We start from the raw sequence: 22,454 nt of genomic DNA, 5'->3' as shown, positions 1-22,454 counted from the left end.
GACTCGTTTTGAAATGTTGCAATGGTTTAATTTAACCACATGATGGCGCCAAGTGTAAGGAAACTAGTGGTAAGCTAAAGACAACCAATTGATAAGACAGAGAAATTTAGAAGGCACCGATTAAAGACCATGATCACTAGTAATGACCAAATATGAAACAAGCGGTAAAAGATAAATGCTACGAACACATAGTAAATCTCGGCGTAAAACGTAAATTTGTTTCTTCCAACGACATGAAATTCTCTATTTTCCTAGTTTACAAGATTGTTTACACCATCTTAAATGCAAGATATTGAGCCGTCTTTAAAGGGAAGTTGTGGGTTATTTGCTGGAGTTTAATGTTCAACAGATCTATATCATTGAAAAGTTGTCAGGAATTCAGTTCACAAAGTGAAGATCAGATTCATTATACGCAGTGATACGAAGTTCCACAAATGACCACCAGGAGGAGTCAATGTTTAAAAAAAGATTTATTCTTCCATTAAATACTGTAAGCTCATAACACCTAGGCTGCTTTTAAAGCATTTGTTGGTTACGTTGTGTACAACTTGGTGGTTTATATATGTTCAATACTGGACATCTAAAGCAGACTTATAAAATACTAATAAACGTAAACAAAAATACACACATATACTGTAGTTCTGAAGTCAGCGCTTGGAAGACGTTATAAACTATTGTATAAAAACCTAATTTTAAAAGAAGCATAAAAAATGGCACTCTTCCTGATTTAATCACTTTTCAAATTAACGTAAGCTGCATGTTATACTGCAGTCATTCATATTTTCAAAACCACATGCTTGGTGTAACAAAAAACAAAAAATAACACGAAATGTGGGATTAAAATCTGAACAGACAATACTTTCCATTCAAGTCAAAATGCCATCTGATCTAAAACTAGTAATGAATCCAAATCACTGCTGTCAGAGAAAAACAATCTTCAGGACATAATTAATCTTTACACTGTTTCTGTTATTGTGGTTTGTTAAGGGAGCGTCCCTTCAGTTCATTGTTTTCCCGTCTCGTCTTTGTGTATTTGGTTTCTTCACAGGAGCTTGCAGTCCAGCACCGAGTGGCATTTTTACATCTGTTATAACTAACATCATATTCATGATCACAGCTTATAAATCGTACCTGCTGGTTATAAATACTGGCGCGTTGAGGATGTCGGATGTCATCTGAACGCATCTATAACGAGGTTTGTCATTTCTGAAAACTGATAAAACTGATCAAGAAGGACAATAAAGTTTTATAAAAGCATTATTGCTTAAATACTCGACTGTAGCATCTAGAGCTTTTGTAACACATTTGGTTTAAAGTAAACACATTTCCTGAATCTGGAGTAAAAAAATAAAAACATTAAATTAACACATTTTAGCTTTTAGCAGGACGAGTTCCTGCTCAACACGTGAAGGGCCGATGGGGTTTTTTTTTTTTTAGTCCTCCCTGGTTTCTGCTCCTCCGCCCCAGACAGGCCGATGTCGGGTGGAGGTGATGAGGGTGAAGCGGTCTTATGTACAACACAAACTCAGGGTTTAGATCACGGCCCGGATAGCAAAGGAGACCGCAGCGCCCAGCGCCAAGCCGAGGGACAGGAAGAAGGCCATGATGGCGCCTGCCGTCTCTGCCTGATGCTGCGGTACCTTCCTGCAGAAAAATCACACAAGAGTTCATTAGGAGAGTACCTGAAACACCTGAGATCATAGCAGAGGATAGAATTAGCTTTTGTCCTCTTGGAAATATCTAAACACGTCATAGTTTGTCTATTTAATTAAATGTGGCTCTGACTCAGTCCAGACTTCAGCTCAAAATGGTTCAAACATTTAAACCAATCAACCTTTGACAGCTTTCCATCTAATTATGGCTGAGCAGCGTCACCGGAGGTCAGAGCGGTTCCGAAAGCCTTACTTGGGTCCGAAGCACATGCAGAGGCTGGCCAGGTATCCGTTGGAGAAGGAGAAGAGGATCATGAAGACGATGTAATAGGCGTCGTGTTTGAACCACCAGGGGAGGTATTTCCGAGGATGGACGTTGCAGAGCATGAAGAGCGGGATGAAGACGACTCTGACGCCACACAGGACAGGAAGCCAGATGCTGTCCTTACCCGGCTGGACACACAGAGGGGCGACATGGAACGGGTCAGAACTGCAAGTACACCGAGTACCGAGTGATAAACAGAGTAAGGGCAACTAGCTACACTTGGAATTTCACGTGATATTTTGTGGCAATAATATAAATGGTGATAAGAGCTTTTATGTTGCTTCTTCTTTAGGTGTAACTGTATGTCTGTGACTGCATGGCAGTGTGATCATGATAAATGACCCACAAATACTGATCTGGACCAACATTTCCATTTGAAACCGTCTTCTTCAGGACGTCGAAGTGTGATTTATATCACTAGTCACTGCATTCAAACATATTTTGAATTTACTGTTTATTGATGCTCTCTAGGAGCCAAAAGTGGAGAAAATAACAAAAATATCATTTTATAAATATTTTTTTACAACATTGAATCAAAACACTTATAAAAATGATAAATGAGAACGAGAATATAATAAATGTCCAGCTCTAAATCAGAGCTTAAATAATTAACTTTTACATTTTATACAAATGAAGAGGAAGTTCAGATTTTCACCCTTATGTGAAGTATTTTTTTTTTTCAGGTTATTTTGGGTCTTGATTTGAGAACATTTGCGACCAACAGTTTTACAAATTTCACCAGTGAAAGTCAAGATAACCTCCTTATCCCTGTCGGAAACATTATCTGCCACCATCATTCCCCGACATCATCGTCTTTGTGCGCCGACCAGGCAGCAGTTCAGTGTTAATCACGGGACGAGGAGATTTCACAGAGCATTCAACTGCAGGACCAGGAAAATGCAATCAGACCCGAGCGTCTTCATCAGACGATGATAAACGAGCTCACATGCTCCCGCAGCAGCTGACCGTCACGGAGCCGCATTCCTCCGCGACGAGTTTGTGCCGTAACTGTACTCCGTTTATTCTTGATTCCTTCAAATCCGGTCGGCTCGTTTGCAGGAAATTAAAACTTCTGCGTTTTTCCTCCCGTTTTTTTTTTTTTTTTTGACTTTCTGTATAATAACCTCCATGTTGTCTTGGGACAGAAGCCAACATTTCTGGCAATATTTCCATGAATTAGCCAATGGTTTTTACTGTGCAGAAAAAAAAGAAAGAAAACAAATCAGAGAAAACATGGAACTATTTTCTATCTAGCTTTGTAAAAACATGTCTACAAAATAAAATATGTCTTTTTCAGATCAAGCTGAGACAGAATGCATAAAGCAGCACAAGCGTCAGCATAATCCTATTTTTTATTTTCCAGCTGAATTAAGATCTGGACTGAATGTCATCCAGTTGAACCGGCCTGTGTTGATTTGGAGAGATTTAAGAGCCGGTTAGGAAACGAGGGGAAACCTCCAGGAAAATGACTTCACCATCAAAGAAAAATCGTCTCCAGACATGATGTTTTCCTTTTGCAAACTTCCCACTTTGTTTGGTTTTGACTGGGAAGAAACAGCATCTTTTACCAAACTGAAGACGTTGCATCAGTTTTTCCCCGTCATGTCAGCTGACGGCTCTCTTGTTGACTCAGTGTGCAGATACATTTGCAGAGTTTGCAAGTGTTTGTCCTGCAAATGCAAATAATACGATGACTCATTGTTTTTTGTCAAATATTAACCTCTTAAATATGCATTTCTGTGTGTTTTTAAATGCATTTACAGTGGATCAGTGTGTATAGTAAGCCGTCTTTGTTCATGGTCTGATTGGATGAATGCAGCTCTTGTGCAAAGTGCTTTGAGTTGTCAGTTCTAGAAAACTGCCGTATGAATTCCTCCATTTATGATAAAAGCTGCAAATTCATGTTTCTGCACTATAAATGTTTATCGCTGCTGAGAAATAATCCACAAATGTCTGAATGACTCCAAGAGTCACTGAGTTCAGTGTCTGTGACCCCTCCGCCATTGTTCTTTCAGGATCCCCCACTGATTTTTTTTCCTCTGACCTTGATGGAGACTTCCTTCGCTCGGAGAGAAAAGACACAGACTGCTCTCCAAAGCAAACCTCTGATCTCAGCAAATAAACTCGCCTTCTGGACTTTCAACAGGAAACAAACTTTTGTTTTTCCAGCGTTCCTCACATGAGGCATAGATCAGCGAGCGTCTGAGTGCTCTCTGCAGTTCCTGCAGATTCATGGACGGTTTAAAGAGGCTCCCCTGCAGACGTACAGGTGGGTCTCTGTTGGTGTGTTGTGGTTAAATCAGCGTATCGGCACCGCTACTGACCCACATGCAGACGGCCGTCAGGCTCCTGCCGGCCCAGTCCATCACGTTGAAGAGGAGGAAACATGACACGGGGATGAAGTACGTGCCTGGAGAAAGATCAAAGCAAAGAGGCTTTTAAAACGGAAACATGACCGGGTGATAAATCGACTATCGACTGAAGTTTTGGTTTTTGAAGTTATAATTTTTACAGGTGTACCTCTGGTCACCCGTCTGCTGATGGGAACAATGTAAGCACGCCCAGGGCGGCCATCTTTTATTTGGACTTTCAATTCAGATCAGCTCAAATATTAAGGACTTTAAAAATAAAAAAATACAATAAAGTTATAATATTACAAAAATACAGCTGTGATAATAAGAAAATAAGATTGTATGACAATAAAGTTGGAAAAAATACCAGAAGAGCGTTTCAATATCGCCAGAGCAGTCGCAACATTGTGCGAACTCCGACACGCTAAATAAAATAAAACGAGGCGTTTCAGCATCTTGTGAAGTTGTACTCTGGTATCACTTTTAAAGATAAAGACATTCTTAATCTTTCAGCATGTCACTATCAAAATAATATCAGCAGCAGGACTTTGAAACGACGGACTGAGCTCCTCTAGCAGATCTTGATAACTCTGCAGAAGCTTTTTTTTTCCTCATTAAAACGCCTTTTTACTTGTTGTTTTAAGACGTTCTTCTGGTAAACGTTGATTAAACTTGAAAACAGGAAACCAAGGAGATTTTATTTTTAAGCCATTTCACCCAGCCCTTCTTACACTGCACTGGAAATCAAACATTTATGCAGAATGGAGGCCGAGGTGAAGATGATGTGAAAACACGACATTCTCCTCGTTAAGTGACATCCATTAAATTTTAATTTCAGTTTTCAGGCAGCAGCACGATCTCGTGCTAAAAACCAAAGTTTTTGGCGCGAGATTTTATTTAAGTTTGACTAAAATTATTCAGAAATGATTCACTTTATTTTTCACAAATTTACTCACAATAACTTCCAAACTTAAGTCAATTTTAGACAAAACATTACTGATGGTACTTGAAGGAACACCTTACTAAATTAGGATAAAACTGAAAAATTACTTGATTTTAGTAATTCAATAAAAAAAAAAAATAATTAGATTTAAAAGAGATTATTTCTCCTGAAAATCCTGAAATATTGCAGGAACCTTTTTAGGCACTGGGAACTTTATTTTATTGCATTATGGGTCATAATCTCCAGTCCCGCACTCACCCCAGGTTTTGTTCGCCACCGTCGAAACGACGTCGGCGGTCACCGCCGGGAAAATTCCTATGGTGACGGTGAAGATGAAGCACACAGACAGAGCCATCACCCAGATCTGATCAGAGAGCACAAGGATGACATTAATGATATTATTCTCCGTCTCCGTCGTACGTCTGGTCGCCTCTCTGCAGCGACGACACAACATCTGCCAACATGCTAATTTAAAAACACTGAAACGTCTGATCACGTGTTTTACTACATTAACTGAAAGCTGAGAGGTTAAAGGAGACACATTAAGCTTAAATTATCAACATTTCTGTAGGTTTTTCCACTTTAAGTCATTACTAATAAGATGTGAGCAGCCGATGATGCGGACCTGTTTGAAGATGTTGAAGACAGACGTGCCGCCGCTGGATTCCTCCTCCATCAGATCCGTCCCCGGCCGCTTCTCGTCCTGATTTTCTGAACAACAAAATAAACAAACAAAGATAAGGCTTTAGTCTGAGATCATCAACAACCCAACACACACACACACACACACACACACACACACACACACACACACACACACAGTCAAGTCACAAGCAAAATATGATTACATTTTCCCACTGCAGACGGTTTCTGCCCAGACAAGTCACATGGATTTACTGTCTCCAAACGGAAAGTTGGAGAAGCGTCTCGCTTTCTAATCTCTGCTGGATCAAATGTCATTTCAGGAGTTTCCAGTCGAGCAACAATCAGAGTTTGAAAAATATAATATTTGCCAAAGCAGAGTGCAGCACTTTTTTTCTAAAGTCTGGTAGAAAATATACTTGTTTGCTTTGCCTTTAGGAGGAAAACAGGCTCCCGGTTTGTGCAGCGACAGGTGGAGACAAATTTGGATGGAAATGCTGTTTTGTTTTTTTAGTTGAGTACCAGATGAGCAACAGGATTTAAATTTTATCTCCAGACTGCAGAAAGAACTGAAAACTTTGCATTCAGCAAAAAAATAAAGTAATGCTAAACTTTGCAAAAATAGTTGGATGTTTCTCATGACGTAAAAATAAAAACCGCATGCAGACTTCCTGGCATTTCTCAGATAGAAAGCTAAAATCTACTAGAGGCTGACAGGCTGAAGAAGTTATTTTTGTTCACAGATATTGCAGCATCTTTCTGCTGAGTAACTCAGTTTAACATTCTCCCTTTTAAATAGAGCAGACATGCGATATCGTTTCCTGTACCTTTCTTCAGCAAGTCCATCTTGTTTTCCTCGTCAGCAGACGGTGCCGGTCTGTTACTCTCCATGTAGTACTGGAAGAACTCCTGGTGACAAAAACACAACCATCACGACGTTAAAGAGGACGGCAAGAAAAGCAGAGCCGGTGTCAGAGTTGGTGAGTTTTACCATCTTGGGCAGCATAAAGTAGGACGTTATGGCCAGAAGAATAACGACACACGCCGTGATGAAGTAACCAAAAGCGCTGTCCTGCAGCTTTGACCCACCTGAAAATACAAAATCACTAAATTATAATGTCTTTTTAACATCTATATTCAGAAAAAAAAAATATCCGGTGGTGTAATTATTATAAAATACATGTTTCAATGTGCAAATGTGTCCAAATTAGAAAAATATCATGTGGATGATTCTAATTTTTAATTAAAAAATATTTTGCTCTAGGGAATCTGGTTAATAGCAGCGATAATTGAGAAATTAGGGAACTTTATATGAGGTGGTGTGATGGGTTAAGTAAGAAATAAAGTGTAAATCCCTTTAGAGCAGTAAAATGAGGAGGCGAGTGGCTCGTAAAGCTGGAGTTAGCAGCTAAACTAACCGAAAAAAGTCCCAGCAGTTTTTATTGAAAGATAAACAACTTCTAAGAAACAGATTTGTTACCGAGCAGCCAGTCCTTATGGGGGCGTTTATCTACAATTACCCAAGACATAGACTCATTACTAGGCATATTTAATAATAAAGCATGTGTGTGGGAGTATCAGTACTGATATGAGTACTGAGGTTGCTAAATCATCTTGTTTCTTGTACCTCAAGAGCCTCAGTGATGATTAAACCGGATCTATTCAGGTTTGTGTGAAACAGAAGCTGCAGATTCATCAGCTGTGAGTCGAACCTGCAGCTCTTCCGCCGTACTGGCCCGCTTCGAACCCGTACAGTTCGAAGCGGGCCAGTACGGTCCACAGTACCAGCAGAACCAATCGACATACGGCACTGAAACCATTTGATTGACAGCTGATGGCAGTCATTGATCGTCTCGTGATTTACATCACTGACGACTCCAAAATGACCCTTAGCATTTAGAGTTTAGCTTTAGATCACGTACGTGCTATCAGAGAGCTGCATGCAGGAGTTTAATCATGAGAATAATCAGGAGCAGCAGCAGGAACACATGAAATAATCATCTGGGCCTTCATCATTATGTTTGGGCCAGCATTGAATTTCTATAAGACAAAGTTAAATATCTGGACTTATTTTAATCCAGCAGAACCAGAACCTCAGCAAACATCAGCAGAGAGCCGAACACAGCAGCTGCTGCTGCTGCTGCTGTTCACGTCCCGCTAACAATACGAGGAACAGACGGCGGAACGGAAAAGCTCACTACCTGGTGTAAAACCGAACCAGTGGAAATGTGCCTTAAGTAAACCAGAATCACCCCTAGTGTGCGCAGCTGTGCTTTGACTGGGCCAGAACTTTGTAGAAAGTGCTGCCATCAGAGCGTCAGAAAGGTGGGTGTGTGTGTGTGAGTGTGTGTCTGACAGTAGATGTGGTCTAGTGGTGTGTTTTGTGAGCGATGCGTACTGGCCAGGGCGCAGATCATGGAGAAGGCAGCGAAGGTGCCGGCCAGACCCTGACCGCTCATGATGGGAGTGGTGTAGGAGGCGGGCAGAATCCCTGCGAGTCCAAACAGACTGCCCTGGAGAACGGCGCCGAACGCTGGAGAGACACGAACATCAAACGGCTTAAAACACAGAGGAGCACATACAAAGAACACGAGAGAAACTAAACCATTACTCCGCTACAGAAATGACTTCCTTAACCACAGAATGATACGAGTCTGAGCTGCATGCAGAAATAATGAGCTGAATATCAAAGCTCCAGAGGTCACCATGTTCTCCTTTAAAGAAAAAAATAAAAACACATCGGGCTCCTGGTGCATGAGAACAAGCGGGTCAGAACCAACCCAATGGGGAGAAGAAAGAGGATGAGCTTATCCCTGCTGTGCTGTGACTTGTTGCAAATAAACAAACACAGCGAGAAGAGAGACTGCGAGAATCCCAGCGTGAAGCTATGCTATATGTTGCTTGGAAGTTTTCCCATCGCCATAAAATTCCTAAAGTGAAACGGACCTGGAAGAAGACAAGTCTAATTCAGTCCGACAGAGAGGAGCTCCACCATTTATACAAGGTTGTATTGTGCTTTAACTAGGCCGAGTTTTGATGCTGAAGTCACGTTGCCCTCAGTTTAACAGTATTTGCTAATGTTGCGCATATTATCCCCTGGAAACCTAAAGGAACATATTAAAAAACATATTTTGTACATTACTATCCGTACCACTGCTCTAATGAGATACAAATAGGCAGCACTGAAAATGATCTGTTTGTTACTGCATTTAACGGAAGCCATATTGGATCATGGGGTCAAAGTTGGCGAGAGTTCTCAACCTTCATGAATCCCGTTTATATATTTTTGTCTTTAAAGTAAATGCATGTTTCAAAACATTTTAAGAAATGATAGTTAAGTAATCTATGAAAATGTGTCAGTGAGCTAACTCTCAAAACACCTGACCTTCCTGTTTGTATTTACCTATAACCTGATTATTGAGCTCCAGTAGTTTAGTATTTATTTTATTTTATTTTATTTTTTTGCTTTTGTAACCATACCATTGCATATTTGCCTTTCATTTCAGTGGCATAAATAAATCAAATCAAATAAATACGATTATGAGCAACAAAAGTAAAACCCTCAGTTCTGACATGGAGGAAGGCTGCAGATCCACGCCATCGATCTCAGTGTTCATGCACTATTTAGATGAGGATTGTATCAAAAGCTAAACTCAGTCTTTAAAGACGTGAAAGGACACGACCTCCCACACAATCTTCTTAATTTTCTCATGCCAAGATATGTAAAAATACGTCAACATGTGTTGCAAAACAGGAACGTGGTCTGTGGGCGACTCCACAAAGGGGTTTATCGTTTTAAAACTTCAGATGTAACAAAACCGCTTACAGTTGATGCAGATAATCTTAATCATGGTGAGGGTGAAGAAGGGAACAGGCTCTACGTCCACTTTGGCCATGATGGCCGTCACCATGAAAACAAGGAAGATGACAGCCAGGCTGCCTGAGATGCGCAGCTTCTGAGGGATTCTGAAACAAAGAAGAATGATGCAGAGAGTGAGAGAAAAATAATTCGCCTGTTTTCTGACCACGATTCCAACAAAATAAGTTTTAGAATAAATGTAAAGTGCAAAAAGGGAAATGCTGGAAAGTCACAATGTCCCCGCTTTTCTTCTGTGGCGGGAAGCGGAAGGAAACCAAAATACAGTAGGTGTAAAAAAAAGACAAAGAGAAAATTCAAGGTGAAAAGAGGGAAGTGGGAAACATAAATAGCATTCCTGCTTGTGTTTGTTCAAGGAAAACATTCACTGAAGTCTAATGAAAGCAAACCACATAAAGACACACATCCCTTAGGAGAGGATAAAGCGGATGCTTTGCCGGGTCTCATGTTGCATGATCTCTCCTTCAGTAAATATAGCAAAGGAGCAGCTACTTTAAAAAGTAAAAAAAAAAAAACATCCTGTGGATCTACCACAGTTAGATTTCCAAACCGTGACTGAGCATGTTTGACTTTGTGTGGCGAAGAAGACGAGCATTACCTTTGGTGTATGAAGGAGTTGAGGCAGGTGAAAATGAGCAGAGGCACCATGGCGCACAGCGTCATGACGTTGTTGAACTTTGACTCCAGCACGCTGCGTTCCGTAGTCACATTGCTGTTGTTTTTGGCCATCGGATCTTTCAGTCGGCTTGTGAAGTACTGAAGGAGAGCAGAGAGAGGAGTGCGGATGCATTAGTGCGGTTCTGCCACTGCCTCAGAGCAGAAAACAAATTACTAAAATGCTTTTTTGGGGGTTCGTCTCTACCGGCTTTGCACATCTGGACTGACGTTTTTGGCCATTCTTCTTTGCTAAAGAAGCTAAAACTCAGTCAGATTAAACGGGGAGAATCTGTAGACTTCACTTTTCAAACTCTTCAATCCCTCAAATCAAAGATGCGTCCTGCTGGAAGATAAACCATTTCCTGTAAACTCTGGCCAGCTCGTTTATCACGGCTGAAGAAAATGGTTCCCACAGCATGGCGGTAGAAGTACCGCCATGTTTCATGGTGGGGATGGTTTGTTCAGCGGTTCTTTTCCGCCAGACGTAGAGTTTACAAATGGGGAAAAAATAAAAATGTGATTCTTGTGTTCAATACTTGGCCTGGAGAAAACTACAAACAGGTCAGATGTTTTTCTCACAAGATTAACAGAGAGAACAACCGAAAGATGCACTGGTTCCTTTTGGTCTCTTTCACATTCATATTTGTGAATTAAACATGAAAAATGTGGAAGTACTGAAAAAAAAAAAATTATGTGAGGCAATCAGGCTGCCATGAGGAGAAACTACTTCAACATAAAATTTCTGTAATTTTCCTAAATTAGTCTAATTTTGAGCAAAGTCAGCATTTCTTATTGCTCATAAAAATAATTTAAATTTGTAAAGGATCAAGATAAATCCACCCAACTGGATTATTTCAGATACGCTGATTAATCTGTGAATCTAAAGAGTTAATTTAGGTTATGGAGTAAAACTTGCACTATTGCAATAGGCTCTCTGGTAAGATGAAGAAACATCTTACCATTGTTGCTGTCATGAAGAAATTCCACGGTAAAAGTGTTCCCAAGCCCAGGATGAAGAAAATAATCCATACTGCGTGGAATCTGGGAAAGGAAATCCAGACGAGAGTTCGTCAGTGAAGCCGTTCGTCTTTAGATCAACAAGCTGATTTCATCAGGCCTGGTTGTCGACAGACAAATGCTAAAGACGGGAGCGTTTCGTTCAACACAGAGATGTTATCTCTGGTTTGCAGTAACGTGTCTCACCTATCCTGAGGTGCGTTGATGGCCGTCATGGTTTTCAGTCTGTGTCTGGTTTGTGTTCAGTCTTTGATCGGGGGGCACCAGGTCTGAAATGAACAGAAAAAAAACAAAACCATCAGAGAGCTAAAATTGATATTTTACCACAATCAGCAGAATCTATTCCTTCTTCATGTAAATAGATGTTCTAAAACATGGAAAAAAACGATCTGGTTCATACTGAATATTAATGTTAAATAACATGGTTTCCCTCGGTGTATTATAAGCCTGGCGGGCCACCAGGCTTCACTTGTGCCCGTACCAGGCTAAGCATTGCTTATGTATTTTAGTGTTTTTAAAATGTTTGCCTTTATTAAGACTTTATAGTCGGTGTTCACGTGTTAATCTTTGAATAGCACATTATTACTGAGTGATAATATTTACAAATTTCCTGTCAACTTTAAACATTTTTTAACTCAAAAACACGACGGGCCGCTGGATGTTTAGCAAGTTTTCTGGGGGAAACTTTGAATAAGTAACAAATATTCCGATCTTTGTATGTTTGTAACATCTCCATTTGTTTAGATTTGGTGTTTTGGAGGCAGTGCTGTTTATTTTAAATGTTCAGAGCTGCTTCCCCCACCCCAACTGGTAACTAATTATATTTACATACTGTCTCCCAAGCTTCTGCTGTAGGTTAATTAATTCACAAATTGTTATTTTCCAGGCAGCGACATTATTTATAAAAGAAGAACTAAAACTTGCAAGCTGGCACAGGCTGCTCAAATAGACATCAGCAGAAAGAAGAAGAGCCGATTTGAGCCTATCAAACGACCGTGGAGTCTTGTTTTTAGATGAAGCCGGCAGATTAACTTTTCAGCAGAAATCGCTGTGGCTTCTGGCCAGCTCAGTTGGCAGAGCATCACAAATCTTAAGAAACAGATGTGGCAACAACTCTCCTTCCTAATTGGAAACATTTCAGTCATTATGCAGCCGCAACAGCAGAAGGTGGTCAAAAGCAGCCAACAGTTCACAGAAACCTTACCGCTTGTGGATAAAGTTAGGCAACGATTGCAAAAGTCACAATTCAGAATGCCGCAATATCTCAACACATTTCTCTACACTCTCTGAATAACAAAACGTGACAAAGTACCCTGAAACAAAAGAGACTTACTGTCCAGCACTGGAGACTCCAGCTTCCTCTCACCGACTAACGCAACGGCTGAACAAGCCCCGCACGCCTCATTTATACCACAGAGGTTCGCTAGGTTAACACCCAGCTAAACACTAGACCTGGCCCACTCTGCATCTCCTCCTCCAGCCTCTGGGTTGAGGACTCGAGGGATCTTCAACCCAGCCCCTGTTGTGCAGCTTTACATTCACATTCCTCTGACACACGTGGCCATCCCTGGCACGTTGACGTAAACTCCTGAACAATTATGGAGCGATGTTTGGTCCTCAGCGAAATGACCACAAACTCCTCACACAGCAGCCCAGTCTGCTCGCTTTTTATTGTTTTTATCCTGTTTGCACCGTCCTAGCTAAAATAACACTCAATGTGACGGGACGCGTGCATGTTTTAACCTCACGTCAACACATCATCTACAATTTTGCAGTTGCAAAGAACTAGATGAAGGCAAATTTGGTTGTCAAATAACTCGACCTGTGTGTCTTGATCATTCTTCTCTGGTTCGAAAACTATTTTGTTTTGTTCATCTGAAGAACTTTCATCCACATATTGATTTGTTCTAAGCATCTGTTTGATGCCACCTGGTGACATAATGTAGAGCTGAGTATCATCTGCACAGATATAGTAGTTAATCTTATTAACTTATTATAATCTGAGCTAGAAGGGGAATGTAAATATTAATATCCAAGATGGAGCCCTGGGGAACGCCGCATGTGATTTTTCTCAGCTCCAATGAGAAGTTACCCAATGACACAAAGGAGTTCCTGTTCTTCAGGTCAAATCACACTTATGGACTATACCAGAGACAAAAAGTTAATGCATTTGTTAATTTGATTTAAAATAAATCCCAGAAACATTGTATTATTGCCTTAATTCACAATTGTTTTTTAGCATTTTCATGAATTGATTGAAAAGTGTTTGGATCATCAAGGGGAAAAAAACTAAACCGGAGTGATGGTACAAAGAAAAATAAACTAATGCATCAGTCTTCAATTAAATACACAAACATTGGATCCTGCAAGATGCATGAATATAAATACTTGTGCAAACTTGAACCTTAAAAACGTCAAATGTAGTTTACTGGCGTAACAAATCACATGGTGCATCTGACTGGTCCTGACTACACCAGGACTTCGCACACAGAGTCCTACATATGAATGCGGCTAATGCACGATTAACCCATTACGAATCACGGATCGCAGCGACAGGACTGAAGAACCACTGTCTGGGAAAGGCATGAATGTGGGCTGGGAAAACAACTTTACTTCTGCAACAAAGACATTTCTGGAGAACCCAGGAGCTATCTTGGGTTCTTCCATGATGATAGCCATCTTATCATCAGTGTCCAAAATGTTTTAAAAGCACTGAGAGCTTCATTGTGTTTGTGTGTAGGCTCAATTTTAAATCCAAAACACCCGCTGGAGATTCTTTTCCGAAGAAATAGAAAAACATCTTTCAGCAGAACTGGAAGAGATGCTATGTCTGACATTATGTAACGGTTAATTACAGACCTGCGTCTGTCATGTCTACTGGTAATTGAACAGAACCAAGGAGAGATGCCGAACGTACACATCTATTATCAAATTCACCAATAATTACATTTCGACCCAACAGTAACTGCTGTTCAGTCAGCTCTGAAACACACACACTTCTATTTCTGACATGGTGGGAGAGCAATTTAGTTTCTTACCCATCATGTTTCTCCTTTAAAATCTTCATAAAATGTAGTAATTTGTGTGGAAAACAAACACAGAGACACAATAGGGATCCCATTAAGTTCAGCTCCACCTAGCTCTGGTGTAGGTGTGGTTGCTTTGACCCAAACTTTGTGGTTTGGAAAAATCCTCCACAGTCTGAAACAACTAGGAAAATGTGAAATCTGATTCAAACATTTTCCAGGTCCAAATAATAAAAAAAGGCTATAAAGAACGAATTGTATTCTCAAGAGTTTGTTCTTGGTTCTACTGTTAATGTAATAAACATGATGTAAAATACATTAAAATAAAGAATCTCAAAATCTATCCATCCATCACTAATCCAAAAATCGGACCGCCCATCCATCCATCGTTGTCTATCATGTGTATAAACTCTGCCCCAACCCACACTTCCATTTGTCATTCATTCTTGTTTTAATCAGCTCCACGTTCTTGTCCAAACTCTTCCTGGACTGAAGAAATCATCTAAAACTTCATCATGTAATATTTTGTTTTACTCCAATAATGTTTCAGACTTTGACTCAACTTCCATCTAGAAAAGTCTGGGACTCCGTCCAGGAAAAGCTGCAGGAACTCCTGGTTTTTGAAGAAAATGTTTATGAAATAAAACGTCCATGCTGACTCTGGTTGTCACCACAAGCGTCTAATCTCTCTGCTCCGCTCAGCCAGAAAACCTTATCATAGCCAGCAGCATCATAGACAACAACAGCGACAACAGGGCCCCGTTTAAAACATACCGCTAAGGCCATGCTCCTGCAAAGTATGTCTCTCTCACAGAGCACCACGCTCATGAGCCAATTGGCAAAGGTTGCCCGGTACTGGAGCGGTGCCCAGCAGAAACACAGCACTTTGCAGTCTGTGCAGTGGTGCACTTTCACACATTTACTGGTTGTCCTCTCTGTGACATTCAGAACTGGAACAGAAATGTACCAGGTTCAAACTAAAGCTCTGTTCTCGTTTTTCAATTTTAATATTCAGTCGTATCACGCCGATATAAAAAAAAAATGCAATTAGAGGAAAACACAACGCTGAAGTCTAGGACCCGTGGATGTTGAAGGAGTTTAAAAGGACATGAGTTCATGTTCCTTACTGTATGCCATCTCTAACAGAGTCACCTTTATTATCAGACTGAGGAATAGTTTGATGCTGGTCATATGATCAGGGGAATAGAACATCCTTCTGGAGGTCATTTCCTCGTGCTTATGGAAGCTAAACACACACACAGACAAGCAGAAACACACTCACGCACACGCATAGCAATGCCATTTCATCAGGACAGATTTAAACCTGAATGTTTTTCTCAGAAGTAATAGGAGGAAACAAATCAACACACCAAAGCAAGAACACTTTTAGAAATACGTTTAAAGAATATTTCATCTATATAATCCCAAATGAGTTCAAATATGTATGACAATAAATACTACAACAATATCTTGGACAAAACTCATGTTGAGGTTTTCTAATTGGTCCTCAGATCACCAATTAGAAAACTTCTACAGACTGATTCATGCTTATCCTGTTTCGTAGAGTTCAGCTATCTGCAACCAAATCAAATGTTTCATTTCAGGACAACAAAGAAAGGAAAGCATTGTCCTCCTTATCAGGTCATAAAACATTAATTGCGGCCTCAAAAGAACAACAACCATGTGATATTTGAACACATTGAGCTGCCCTTTAAATAATGGTCAATTCAGCATGTCTATAAAATGGTCTTCATGCATTATTTACTGAAACAGGATTAAAGTAAACCATTGACTTTAAGTAAACCACCGTTGTTATCAGGTGTCCTGATAACGGTGCATAAAGAGCTTTACAGATGGACAAAGAAACCCACTGGTGACAAGAATCAGAACCAGCTGTGTGGATCCTGCTGAAATATGACCAACTCTTACCGTCTGACCAGCGAAAAAGTGCAACCAGGTCACATTGATAACCACATTCTTCTGGGTGGATGTTACTGCTGAGTGGAAAAGACTTCAAAACAGTAAATCCAAAATTGATTAAGGTACAAATGTTTCTCTGGAAACGCATTTAACAGCAGCTCCTCTCTGACACACAACATGACCTTTCCTTCACTTATATTAAATATAAATAACCTCTTGAAGCAGGAAGACTTGAAAATACATATTAAACTATGTCCTTGTATCTTCTAATAATCTTTCTCCAAATATCAAATTGGAGTTGCTAAGCTTTGAAGGCAAGAAAAAAAAAAGAAAATGTTCACAAAATGTGGATATTAAGTGCCACAGAAGCTCATTTCTCTTAACCAACAGAACATTTTTATTGCAGTAAAAGCAATAAAACACTGAGGCGCACTGCAAGCCGCACACACTTTGCACGCTCTATCCACAGACGGTTGAGATTTCATACTTGCATGCTTACTAGCAAGTTTTATGAGTTATTGGAATATATCAGCGCTGCCATCTTGATAATACCAGTTCTCCAAGTATCTACATTTCAGCTGGTTGATTAATTACGAGATCTTACGGTTTGCTAAACAGTAAACAGACCAAAACCAGAAATGCATTTTGATCAGATGAGATTAGGATTGAGCCACCAGGAAAACACAGATAAATGTCGACTGTCAGGTACGGTGGGGGATTCATGATGCTGCGGGTCTCTACCCAAGCTTGAACACTGGGCAAGGCAAGGTGGTTAAGTTACCCAACGTCACAGAGTTGAGATGAGTTTGAGAAACCGCAAATGTTCAACTGCTGTGGTTCTTCTTTTGAACAATGAGAAAATGAAGCAGCAAAATGACTCATGTTTTCTCCTTACTTCAAACAAACATCATCTAACTGGAAACCACCAGTCTAGTATTTTTTTCACTTGTGGATATGCAACAATTAACTTATTAATATTTAAAACCTTTTGAGACGGTAGACAGTGTTTGTACTGAGTGTCGCTTTCATGGGGCATAAAGAACGAATCATGTTAGTGAACCATGCGAGTGCGACATTGAGTTGAAGCGCGATCAAAGTCTGAATCAACTGTGTTTTAGGCTAGAAGTGACGACGCTTCCGTTTAAACTAAGAAGAAAACCTGAAAGACATTTGAAACCTTTGTGACAGCAATAAAGTTTTCATTAATTCATTGTTCAGAAGGAAAAGGAAGAGTCAAGATGATGTATGTTTTCTAACATTGCAACATGTTTTACTTTAAAGCTGTAGCAGATGTACGCCAACCAACTGGACAGAGAGTAAAATTAATCAATTTTCCATGATTTGGCTCTAACTGAACATCAGAAGATCAAATACTGGAAACTAATGTTTTGTTCATGAAGTGCATCACAAATCAGCATCTGATTTGATGCACTTTTTGTTCATCTTTATGAAGAATCAGATAAAAGTTATGGACACACGCTTTGAAGCATAAAATGTGATCATTGTAACCCATTTTTTCTGTTGGATTCAAAACCATTACACTGATCAGCTGATCAGAGCATCTGCAACACAATTTGTCTTTTATGGCCTATGCTTGTTATCAATTGTTCACAGAAATTAGTTTGCATTTGTCACAAGCCTTAAAAAAAGAACAACCACTTTCAATAAAAGTGGAAATTAGGCTGATATTTGAATCATTAAGACAAGCTAAGAGAAAACATCCTTGAACTTAAGACACAGCAAATACTTCAGGAAGCTAACAAAGTACATACTTCCTCCTGTTTACTCAGCCCTGGTATGTTTCGCCGTTTGGACCCAAACAATATTAAACGTAAGTGATTTCAATCCTGTGAATCACTGACATTTTTATCTCTGGTATATAAAGATCCAATCAAGAACAGGAAAAAATAAGACAAGGAAACAGTCATTTACAAGATACTTTTAGAGGAGTGCAATTACGTGAGGCGGAGGATTAAAAGGTCTGACGTCTTTTGTCGTCAGCCTGCCAGCTCTCCACCCCAAATGATTCCCGCCACTCTGAGAGCAACAAAGAGCCCACCTCCAGCTACTACTCTGTAGTTTGCAGTGACGTCTCCTCACCATGTGGCAGTGAGTAAGAGGGCAGTGGCTGGTACTTCCTTCTAGTTTCAACCACGTTTTTATACCTCAAAACGACAAACTCTGTACATCCTGCCTTCACAGGCGATGTCCCTCTGGCTTTGATTTAGCTTCAACTCACCGTGCAACAGGTGTGAAAAAGAAAATCCCACCGAGGGGCAGATGTCAGCTCACATCAGCTGTTTGCTGAAAAACAAAGAAGCTTCTCTTTTTCTCCTTCTCTTCAGGGTGAACGGAGTTGGGGAAAAGCACAAACGCTCTGTCAGGACGGAATAGAGACACTAATTTTACTTTATCTTTGGCCTTTCCAAAAAGTGTCATTTTCTTCACTTGAATTTATTCTCTTGTAAAATTAAGGCCTTTGCTTCATATTCAACCCGAATATGAAACAAGAATGAACTGGTAATTGGAACAGTTCATTCTTGAAAGCAAAGAAAAGCAACGTCAGATTATTATTATTCAGAACTGAATATTTCTTTACCATCTATTTATTGTGCCACATGTGAAAATCTCACTAGAACAGCGAAGTTTGATTTCAAGTTATTTAGGTGTGTAAACAAGAAGATATGAAATGTATTTGTCCTAGGTTATGGAAGTAGTTTTTTTTAACACATCTGCTTTGTTTTTTTTTCCCCAAATTAAATTGTACTGGACATATTCCACATTTAACACTGGAAATGTTTGCCTGATGTACTATGATCAAAATGTTCATATCACCAAAAGTAAGCAATCAAGTGTAGACTTTTGACAGTCACTACACATGTAAGGTACATAAAGACTTACTGTTTTAGTGAAGGAAACAAACATGTTTTTCTTTCAGGACACCGACCAGCTGATAAAGCTTCGTCTCTTATCTCTGCTCTGTCCTGTGATGCAGCAGCCAGGACCACGTGTTCCCACTCAAGACTTCATTTATAACAGCGAACCACGTGTTTTTATACTCTATGTTTACGCAAAGATTTTAAGGTTCGAGCAAAAATATCCGACCGCCCTCCGACACTCTAAACAACGACGCCGTTTTAAAACATTTCGCCCAAAAGAACAGAGTCTCAGCCCGGCATGGTTCACGGTTTTCACCGCTTCAGGAAGAGACCGGGTTGTTTTACGTTCCGGTGGGTTTATTCACTATATTACACCGGCACGAGGAAGCGAATGGCGGTAAATTTAAGCCAGACAAAGAAATGCGGCTGAAAACAGTTATTTAATAAAAAAAAAAAAAAAAAGTCACATATTCCACCTCCATCTATTTATGACTTCTGAAACAGCAAAATAAGACGACAAAAATAGTCTTACAACCACTAAATTATGTCCGCCGGCGGCATTTTCATCATTCTGTCCCGTTATTTTTCATGACTTGAGTTTCTGAAGCTGAAGACAAACTTCATCCAGAAGAACCGGTCCGAGCCAGACTGGCTGCGGCGTGTTCATCATTTTATTCACGTAAAGTAGCAGCAGAGAAACGCCTTACCGTGTTAAAGTCGGTGTTGTCCGTCTGAGTCCGTTTAGATACAGGGACAGCTTCAATGTCCCCCCTAGAGTTTCGCAGCTCTCTTCACACTCACTGTGAATGGATGACCAGCGATATGGGCGTGTATCACAGACAGTTCCGACTCTTACGGTTTGACACATTTATATATCTGATGTAAGTCTGAGGGGATCCTGAAGTCATTACAGCACTGTGCTCTTCAAATTATCTTTTTGTATGAAAAAACTACGTTTATATGTAGGGAAACAGTTTTAATCATAACTTTCCAACTTTCATACCTCGAAAAACTGAACGGAAATCATAAATTATATGTTCTAAATGTACCTGAAGTGTCTTAATGTAGTTTGTGTAGGAGGGGGAGTTTGTGCGGTGTTTCAGTAACCTACATTTTTCTGGGTGCTCTTTTCAAATACGTTTTGTGGTAGGTAAACTTTTCACATCACCATAAGAAATACACAGTGGCCCATAAGTTTCCATACATAGGAGAATGTCAAATGCATATTTTTTATATGTATATTTCAGATACCCAAGAAGACTAAAGTATTTGACTAAAGAGCAAGTTTTTTTATTTGCAAGTTTCAGAAAACTGGAAATGTTGCAGATCAACGACGAAGTGGTGCACGTATTAATATGTGTATTCAAAACAACGGTAATCATTTAGAGCACTTTATATCAATAAAAACGATTATCCAATATAAATGTTTATTTTTTCTATGTATGGAAACTTATGGCCCAAACTATACTAAGGACTTTAGACGCAACAACTCATTAAAATCAACTGAAAGCAAGTTACATTTAGAAGTGACCTAAAAATAGAGTCCAGCTGTTTTCAGATGTAGTGTAATATAGCTATACCTCACAGTTTGGATACTTTCTCGTTCAGTGTTTCATTTCTAAAACACAGAACAAACCAGATTATTCCCAGTTGCCTTTCTTGGTAAGACTTTCCAAGTCACCATCTGTAAGTGTTTTTTCTTACATCCTTGCAGGAGTTTCTGCACACGCAACATTTATTTCACTCCCTTCTCAAGTCCAACTTATCCCATCTGATTTGAGTTTAGTTTGGGTGTGGAGGCCGGGGGTGTCTTGTGGCTGACCGGCCTGCTGGACGCTCACAGTAATCCAGATGGGATGGCAGCAGTACTTGGAGATAATATCCATCCTTTAATATATATATTTTACAAATCTAACCATGTTGTTGAGTCTAACTTTAAATGAGTTGTGGGGTCTGCTGAACTTCGCTTCCTGCTGTGAGTTGAACTTCACAATAAATAAGTTTGACGTTATGTAATGTTGTGATGCAAGATAAAACTGGAAACCACAAATGCAGCAGCAGGTAGCATAAATATGAGCAGCCCAAATGCACAGTTCACATGTAAACGCCCCAAGGCTGCACAGTAACTGATGGGTAGAGGATTGATCTGAGGTCAAACGAGGCCAAAAACGATGGTTTGAGTAAATGTATCAAAAAAATAGAAACAGCAAGGCATGTGAGAAACCGAATAACAAACGCTGTCCTTTGTTCAAGAAATACAATGTCTGAAGAAATGCATGTGAACCAAGGCTGGGGGTTCAGGCTGACGTCAGTCTAATGCAAATGAGAAAGGAATAATCAAAAGCAGAAGATAACGGCGTGTCTGGGATGAAGGGGGACAGCACAGAAACGCACCAACATCCAACCATCGTCCTTTATGTAACGGAGCACAAAGAAAGACAAATACTGTACTCACTTGATGCCATAAACTCATAAAGAAACAACTTGTTTTCCCTACAAAATATCACAGGTGTTTTCATCTGTCTGAACCGACAGTGAAGAGGCGTTCGGTCCAGAATATGAGCCTGCACACGTTGTTTACCCCCGCAGATCCAAGTCATCCACACCCTGTCTCTCCCCCAGGCTAAAAAAAGCTCTCCGTGGTTAAAAAACCCATCTGTGACGAAGAGCTCGAGCAGTTTGGCTGTGTTTTCCTCCAACCAAAAACCCCAGTGAGGAGGAGAACTGAGCTGCTTCTGTCTGGTGTGAGAACCCAAAATTGCTCTTTATTTCCTGAAGGGCTGCATTTAAATATGTTTACGCCACAAAGGTGAAAATGGCTGTCTGCGTTTCTTTGAGGCCTTGTTTACTTGTTTCTCTGTGACCAGCGGAGAGACAGACAGTAAGGAGATACTGTGGAGCTCCACCTCGACTGACTTTTTCCACACAGAGGAAAGAGACCGAGGAGAAGAACAGAAACGAGTAAAGTAGGGCAAAGGCAGCAGTAAAAGTTGGACTCTATCAAAATAATAGGCACAAAGCTTGAATTTTTTTTTAAATGACAGGAGATGTAAAAATGGTTGATAAAATGTACATAAACTAATTGAATATTTAAAAATAAATACTTAATCAAACCTTAGCCTCAACAGCAAATTTCCACGTGTCATATTTGGATTTTATCCAATC

At 40.0% G+C, this 22,454-nt stretch overlaps 1 protein-coding gene across 5 annotated transcripts in view; it reads right to left on the bottom strand.

Annotated features, from left to right (window-relative positions):
* Positions 1-451: 451 nt before the first annotated feature.
* The window catches only part of LOC103476687 (equilibrative nucleoside transporter 1-like), a 34,138-nt gene continuing 12,135 nt past the window's right edge, over positions 452-22,454 (bottom strand). The window contains exons 1-14 of one of the 5 annotated variants that reach the window (XM_008429180.3): positions 19,997-20,127; positions 18,650-18,787; positions 11,651-11,733; positions 11,407-11,488; positions 10,389-10,546; positions 9,740-9,879; positions 8,312-8,446; positions 6,905-7,002; positions 6,741-6,822; positions 5,897-5,982; positions 5,530-5,635; positions 4,302-4,387; positions 1,906-2,105; positions 452-1,644 (exon numbers count right to left, since the gene is read on the bottom strand). In XM_008429180.3, coding sequence (XP_008427402.1) covers positions 1,533-1,644; positions 1,906-2,105; positions 4,302-4,387; positions 5,530-5,635; positions 5,897-5,982; positions 6,741-6,822; positions 6,905-7,002; positions 8,312-8,446; positions 9,740-9,879; positions 10,389-10,546; positions 11,407-11,488; positions 11,651-11,679 — 1,314 coding nt within the window. In that variant the 5' untranslated portion in view covers positions 11,680-11,733; positions 18,650-18,787; positions 19,997-20,127 and the 3' untranslated portion in view covers positions 452-1,532. The other 4 variants (XM_008429178.3, XM_008429179.3, XM_081616615.1 and 1 more) reach the window with 4 other exon arrangements.

This window comes from Poecilia reticulata, chromosome 15, assembly GCF_904066995.2.
Source record: "Poecilia reticulata chromosome 15, P_reticulata-male-v2, whole genome shotgun sequence".
NCBI lineage: Eukaryota > Metazoa > Chordata > Actinopteri > Cyprinodontiformes > Poeciliidae > Poecilia > Poecilia reticulata.
The sequence above is the reverse complement of the archived record's forward strand: the minus strand, read 5'-3'. Positions and strand labels throughout refer to the sequence as shown.